Below are 8,176 nucleotides of genomic sequence, written 5' to 3' on the forward strand. Positions count from 1 at the left end.
ACTTATTATCTTAACGAGACTCCATGTGTGTTAAAACCTGACTCCAATTAGCTTTTTTTGAGGTCATTAACTTAAGGGTTCACATACTTTTTCCACAAGCACTATGAGGTTTTTTTGGTTGTTCACATGAAAGATCATAAAAATGTTGTTTTATTATTTTAGACACATTTTATTTGTCAATACCTTTGACTTAGATGAAGATCAGATGACATTTTATGACAAATTTATTCAGAAAACTATGAAATTCCAAAAGGTTCACATACTTTTCCTTGCCACTGTATATGTATAAATTTAAGCCTTAAAACCTTTACCAGACAATGAACACTGGGTTGGTTACTCTGAATGGGCTGTTTCAAATCATTACTTGACTTTATTACACTATATTACCCCTGTATTAAGTGTATTATTGATTTAACTAATCTGGTGTGGCACTACCTAGATGACTGAAATGACCATAGACACATCTAGTAGCTGACACATCCAAACTCCTAATTCTTTGTCTTCTTTGTCTAGGAGCCAGAGGGGAGACAACATAACACACCAACAAAGGGACCCTGCTCGAAATGGGGCGATGTGGATTGAGGTGTTCCTTTTCCTTGTGAACTGTCGAAAGAAAGCAACCACGAGGACTAAGGAACAACTAGCAGACGGAGGAGGTGGTAGAGGAGTGGTGGCTTTGGTGTCTGAAGAAAGGTGGTATGGGTGGGGGGGCATTCGGGATGGCAAATGGAAATGAGAGCAGTGAAGGGCCTGCTGGGCCCATGGCAGCAGTGGTGGCTACCACAGGTGGGATGGTAGCAGAGAGTCCTTCCTCAGCTGTCTCTACGTATGTCAAACTGGTGCTGCTGGGGCTGATCATCTGCATCAGCCTTGTGGGCAACTTGGTGGTGTCTCTGCTCGTACTGCGGGACCGGGCCCTGCACAAGGCACCTTACTACTTCCTGCTAGACCTGTGCTTGGCAGACACCATTCGATCCGCCATCTGCTTCCCCTTTGTGCTGGTCTCTATCAAGAATGGCTCGGCCTGGACCTACAGCGTGCTGAGCTGCAAGGTGGTAGCCTTCATGGCAGTGCTCTTCTGTTTCCATGCCGCCTTCATGCTGTTCTGCATCAGTGTAACACGCTACATGGCCATTGCACACCACCGTTTTTACTCAAAGCGCATGACATTCTGGACATGTGTGGCAGTGGTGTGCATGGTTTGGACACTGTCTGTGGCGATGGCTTTCCCACCTGTTTTTGATGTGGGCACCTACAAATTCATTCGTGAGGAGGACCAGTGCATCTTTGAGCACCGCTACTTCAAGGCTAATGATACACTAGGTTTTATGCTAATGCTGGCTGTGCTCATTCTAGCCACACATGTTGTCTACATGAAGTTACTCCTCTTTGAGTACAAGCACCGCAAGATGAAGCCGGTCCAGATGGTGCCAGCCATCAGTCAGAACTGGACCTTCCATGGGCCAGGGGCTACCGGCCAAGCGGCAGCCAATTGGATTGCGGGCTTTGGCAGGGGTCCAATGCCACCCACTCTGCTGGGAATTCGGCAAAACTTGCACAACCAGAACCGGCGCCTGTTGGGAATGGAGGAATTCAAAGCAGAGAAACAGCTTGGCAGGATGTTCTATGTGATCACCCTGCTTTTCCTGGTGCTCTGGTCTCCCTACATAGTGGCTTGCTATTGGAGAGTGTTTGTCAAGGCTTGCACAATACCACACCGGTACCTTTCCACCACTGTGTGGATGAGTTTCGCTCAAGCTGGGGTCAACCCTATTGTCTGTTTTTTCCTTAACAAAGACTTGAAGAAAGGGCTCCTTTCCCACCTACCAGCCTGCTGCAGGACTAAACCTCATCTGCCACGAGAGCCTTATTGTGTCATGTAGGCAGAAATGATGATCTAAAACCAAGGGGCAGCCGAAAGATGTGTTGTTCGAGTGTTTGCCTGAGTTATTGTGGCGTTTGATTAAATGCAAGCTGCTTTTAAGCAGTGGGTATAAACTAGTGAGTGTAATGGTAACATTGGAATGGTAAGCATGCATCCCCATCTACCAACCCTTTTTCATTCAAAACAACAGCATACATGGAGTCAGACCATGACTTTTGATATCAAGAGAAAAATACTTTAATAGCAAAACTTACAAGTATTAATGCAGTCATTGTGGAAGCCACCAACAAATTACAAAAGCTTCTTCGTAAAGCGGCCAATAAGAAAAGTTGTGGATTGGTTTGGCAACAAAAAAATAGAGCAAAATAAGCAACTTTCCTAGTTTAGATCTAAAACTAAAATGCTGGATTTGTTAGTAAACCCAGATAATGTTCTCTGAATGGTGACAATGAGAGAGAGATACAACAACAATTGTACCTTCTTTTTTTTTGCATTTTATTTTTAGTATTTGACTTGATTTGAGTAGTTAAAATATGTAATTCCAGGTGTCAGTGAGCTTATTTATATTTTCTCAACACTCTATCCAAAGACAGTCTTTTTGTTGAGCCATGTAGAGACACATAAAACTTAGGTTCAAATAATTGACCCTAGGTTTTAAGATTCAGTTCTTAGTCCATCCAAATCAGTTCAACATAGTTCTTACTCTGGCCTGAAAATGATTTTGAAATCAAATCAAGTCTTTAGAAAGGAAGCAAAGGAATCAAAGGCAGCCTTAAAGAGTCAGTGAGGGTCAGTGAGATGGTTTAAACTGATCCAATTAATCGCCTTCACTGCATGAGGAAAATAAAACTACTGATACTGATTCTCTGAAGCAAACACATCAGTGACAGGAACACCAAGTGCTGCACACCAGCTTTTATGTCTATGTTGATGAATTTTCTTTTTCTCATCTTTGACAAACTATCCATGTTTCTCTGTTAGTTACTCATTTATGTTAACTAAAACGAACTAAGGTCCTTTCCAGACGACTGCAGTTCTACCACTGATATGTGTGTGCTTTAAATTATGTGCATCACTTGAAGACAAAATAGGTGAGCAGAGGTTTCTCACCAACACCAGCTTGTTCAAGTACCTGATTGAAGTCTGAACACAGTGCCCAACTGCATAAAATGCATGTCTTTAGAAAATTCAGTTTTCCTTACTTTCCATTGCACATTCAAGTGGTGCAAGAACTATAAGTTACAGTCAAAACAGACAGCCTTTTTTGCTTGCTTGTTGTTTCCACTACAAAAAAATGGTATAAATTTTAAAATATTCTATTCCTCCTTTGCTAGGGACCCCCTACAGCTCTTCAAGGGTTAGGGTTTGGTAACCCTAACACCCAGCCCCCAGATTGAAACCACTGATCTAGTGCACTTTATATACCTTATGCCAATTTGACTGTCTAAATGTTTCAAAATTTAAAGTGGATGCCGATAATGTAATACACTTAAAAATCCCCACAGTGGATAAATGTCCAAAGCTGTTTTGTTGTTAAAAATACAACAACACAATGCCCCCAATATCGACCACACACAGCTCCGTCACAGCCGCCAGAAACACTGTGGACCCATGGCTCCTTTCTCCTCTCAGCTATCGTTATGTGCCCAGTCTATTTCAACCAGAACGGAAATTCATTTGTGAATATATAGAAATGCCTGTGTTTCTCCACAACTGAAATAAAATTAATATTTAATAATTAATCCTATTTGTTACCAGGGGAGTTTCCAGGCAAAAGTGGGGTTTACTCAAAAATTTAGTTGTTTCAAATGCTGGTGTAAAGGGGCCTTTAGTCGAGCACCTATCACTGACGGTGCAAACAGATAATTAATTCCTGTCTGACCCAATTGACTGATCCTAATTGATTTACTCACTACAGAGTAACTATGAAGTGTTCAATATTTCTGACTGAGTGACACAGTCTGGGTGATTTCTTACAGGTCAGCAGGAATCAAATGTTGATTGTAATCTCAGCTGTCACTATTATCATAATTATTATTAAAACTGTTTACAATTATTACATTATAATTATTATAACAGACAGGAAAAATTCTCTCCAGATACTCTTCTTGGCATGCTTTCATTTTGTTTGTCAATGAAAAGAAAACAACTTCCATCTGTACCCATGTGGGTACAACAGAAAACACAATAAGGAATATGCCTACAGACAAAACCTTATTTGTTTAGTATTTATGGCATACCATAAATTCAATCTGTAAAACATTTTAACTGAAGAGAAATTATTTTCTAGGTGCATTATGTAACTGGGCACTGAGGTCTCAATCATTTGTTGACAGGGTGTTTCTTTAAAAAAGCAGTCAACATCAAATAAAATGTGACAAAATACAACCAAAGTTACTAAATCAAAATGTTGACTTTTAAGACCAGATACAAGTCTTCTTTTTTTAAAACAAAATGATGAGATTCTAAGTCTAAATAGACTTTTGGAATAGATATCCAAATTATTATTTTTAATGTCAAACTTATTAAAGGTCCATTGTGTAGGATTTAGTGGCACCCTCCCTTTTCAAGCGCAAAGGAGAAACTACAGTGGCCGCGAAATGCGTAAAAAGACTAACACATATCAAGAGCCAGTGTTTGTTTGTCCGTTATGGGCTACTGTAGAAACATGTCGGTTCAACATGGTGGACTCACTGTTTACAAATGGCTCACTCTAAGGTAACGAAAAGACAACGATTGTTGTCTCCTAAATGTAACACAATGGACATTTTAAAGCTGCAGTAGGTAACTTTTATAAAAATAAAATATAAATTTGTTTTTATTCAGATCTGGTAGATTCTTGCAAATTCCATTACGAGCACTAGGCGGAGCCAGGGGAACCTGATTTTTTTCACAGATTATCTGTTTTATATACTACCGTCAGGTTAAAGTGAAAGTTTCAGCAAATATGAGATTTTATGTCAAAATATTTTTTTTTTATGTCAAACTTAAAAACAAAGAGCTAAATTATGTTTGATTACTCATGAGAATTATGAGGACACAAAGTCACTACAGCTGCATTTTACAGCAGCAATCATTCTGTTCTGCGTCTTGATGGTTGCGAAACAAACCTGTCACAAAATGGAGCCTATATGGCTGGCATGAAAATGAAAAGATTTTTTAACCCAGCATGTAAAATTCCAAGATAAATCAAGTGTCAATATCAACTTGATATTATGTGATCATACAGGAGGAGAAATTAAATTGACATAAATCATCATCATTACTTCACACAGAGTACTAAAGGTATGGGGACGCAGTAGAAGGCATATCTATTGCTTTACATTTGCACAAATCTAAATAAATCGATTAACTGTGCTTCTCTGTTGTTTTTCTCCAAAAAAGAACTGTAACCTGAAGTGGAGTTTATGTGGAAGTAAAGAACAGGGCACAGAGATTGTAATTTGTCATTGAATGTCAGAAAACGAGATACAGTCCTTAAGATTGAGGGTAAATAGTGTGTTTGGGGGTTTGAGGTGCCCCTTTTGTCTCTGCCATGGCGTACCTTGAAACACCCAACAACAGCATGCCACAGAGAATTGCTAATCTTGTTTTTATTTTCAGAATTATGGCCTTACTCCATAGAAACCAATGCAACAAAGAGTAGACAAATGTGTCTCTTCTGTATGCGCTTATTCAAAAGGAAGAAACAGCATTGTGTATACTAGAGACATTTTCAAGACTGTTGCTCTTCCCATCAAAACCTGGAGGAACTGTGGTCATGGACAAAGGAGAACATTCAAAGTCGTTGAGACTTTTCTGTTGCAGACTGATGACCTTAGCGAACCCTGCTCTGGATTTTTTGGGATTGTTTTTCTCAGTTGTTTTTCTCTTGGATGTCAACCTGAGGACTGAAGGAAAAACCATTGGTCTTTCCATTTTCATTTCTGGGACAAAGCCAGAGGAAACTGTGGATTCACACAGTGTTGATGCTGGAGAGGCCTGACAGTGCTTTTTTAGTTGCCTCAGGCAGATTATCTTTTGTAAATTTACTGTGACCTCTGTACTTAGTGTGTATTATACTGACAGCAAACCAACTTTGAAATGCAATGGAAGAGTTACTGATCATTGTATTTTTACTGTGTGTGTGTGTGTATGTGTGAGTGTGTTTCTATTGGCAGGTATGATTGTGTGTATGTGCTAGATGATGGTTACATGGATGACACAGGAAAGTGAGAGGGAAAATACTGACCAGATACTAGGGCTGCACCTAACGATAATTTTTCTTGATTAATCAATTAGTTGTTTGGTCCAAAATGTTGTTTAGTGTTTCCCAAAGCCCAAGGTTACATCCTCAAATGTGTTGTTTTGTCCACAACCCACAGAGATGACTAAAGGAAAGCAGAAATTATCCACATGGTGGAAGCTGAAATCTGAGAATTTTGACATTTTTTCTTGGTGGTCAACTAATCGATTAATCAACTTGTTGCAGCTCTACCAGATACATATTGCATTTAGAAGATATCATTCCTGCAAATGCTTCCTCACTATTTCTCACGTTGACCATTTTTCCTGACACACAGATCTGAATGTGTTTTAAAACCAAGATGTTTACTCAAAGTCCCTTTTGTAAAACATGTATTAGGTTATTATTAATTGGACTGATTTTTTTGTACATATTTAGGCATAATGATGGTAAATAAAAAAGCTTGATATAAAGCATCTGGACAGGCCAAATGTGCCTACGGACACTGGTCTCTCTGAATGTTTTATTGAAGAATTCACACATAAATAATGAAGTAAGAATTGTAGATACAGAAGATTTCACTTTGACATCTAAACAGCTCTCAAATTGTCCTTGTTGTTAAAGGATAACCCCAAATTATTCATCTTGGGTCTTATCCATCATTGCTGTCAGTTACAGAGCTGATATGTGAGCTCATAGTCTGATGGGTTGAACATGAGCAGTCAGACGATCAGACAGACCAAGAGGCCTTGCCTTTTGTTTCGTAGATTGGCTCCGTAACGGAGTGTGAAGCTTCTGTTGCAATCATCAACAGAATCACAGGCTAGCTAAACTACAAACCAAATAAAGCATTCAGACAAGCAACAGACACCTAAACAATCCACCTGATGCTGCATCACAAAGTAGCCGAAGCTCTTTTTCATTGCTGGTTTTATTGTGATAGAATAAATGACCAACATAGCATGGAGCTCCCTAAAGATGGTATTTTCTTGTCTTGTTCTCAAGATTAAAAATATATATATCATCTATGTAAGCTAGGTCCCTCCATTTGCTATCAGCCAACAATGTAAACTTGCTTTTCTACAGAAATTGAATCAAATAATTCCATTCAAATCATAAATAGAACTGGGTAGTCCTTACACATTACATCCAGTTTTGCTGTCATAAATGCTGGTGTGACTGGGCCCAGCAGTAAATGACCCAGATACCAATTTGACAAGTTAATGTCCAAATCATTCTTTGGTTGTTCTGCTGTGTTACTGTTGCCTAGTGAACATGCACATTAACACAAATCACAATAACAAGGTATCACTGTGGGTAGATACAGTATATCTTTGGGAGAAACTCAAAATATTGCTATGTTTCTAGAGGTGGCACACCTATGAATTCTACAGAAACAGTTTAATTAAGTAGAACAGTAAATGTCGAAGGTTAAAAGAAAAGTCCCATCTTAGTGCACCCTGAAGTCAAAAACACTGAATATCACAGAGGCAAGTCAGAGGCTGCGGTTTCACTTTGTTCTGTATTATTTTAAAAAATGTTGTAGAGCTATTACGCATGTCTCTGGCAATTTATGATTTTTGTTGTTGGTTTTGTAATAAAAATAAATTTCATTTGAAATTATCAGAACATTATTATGATTACCTGTGGCATTGTCTCCCCAGAGTTCCTGGGCATGATGGTGTACCAAATTATTCAGTTATATTTTGCGTACTATGCACACACAACATGTAGAATAATATGCATTTACAACCCGATCTTACTTCCAAGTCGTCAAATACTGCCGCTTGGTCAGGGGCCCTCTGTAGGTATCCCTCTAGTGTCATTTCAGGGTTCCCACTCTTTTTAAGAAATCAAATTCAATTAAATTTCAATTTAATGTTGAATGTGTGTTGTGTGTGTGTGTTGTGGTAGACAAAGCAACAATAGCAAGGACTAAAATTATGATGATGACAACGACGACAATAGCCACAACAATGAGGAATGAATAATAATAGTAATAATTAAAGCTGCAAGCAGCATTGGACAGGACCTCACACACACATGGCGGGACTTTTATCAAACAC

General features: G+C 38.9%; 1 protein-coding gene across 1 annotated transcript; it reads left to right on the top strand.

Moving 5' to 3' along the window:
* The first annotated feature begins 527 nt into the window (after nt 1–527).
* LOC118324971 (probable G-protein coupled receptor 173) lies at nt 528–7,687 on the top strand. The gene has a single exon (XM_035657498.1). The coding sequence runs from the start codon at nt 699–701 to the stop codon at nt 1,881–1,883; it is 1,185 nt and encodes a 394-aa protein (XP_035513391.1). The 5' UTR covers nt 528–698; the 3' UTR covers nt 1,884–7,687.
* Nucleotides 7,688–8,176: the final 489 nt, after the last annotated feature.

The sequence above is a fragment of the Morone saxatilis genome, unplaced genomic scaffold (assembly GCF_004916995.1).
Source record: "Morone saxatilis isolate NCDOM2014 unplaced genomic scaffold, NCSU_SB_2.0 Contig15, whole genome shotgun sequence".
NCBI classification, from domain to species: domain Eukaryota; kingdom Metazoa; phylum Chordata; class Actinopteri; family Moronidae; genus Morone; species Morone saxatilis.

Excerpts from the sequence above, each read along its gene's own strand:
- LOC118324971 (XM_035657498.1), top strand. The coding sequence starts at position 699 with ATGGGTGGGGGGGCATTCGGGATGGCAAATGGAAATGAGAGCAGTGAA.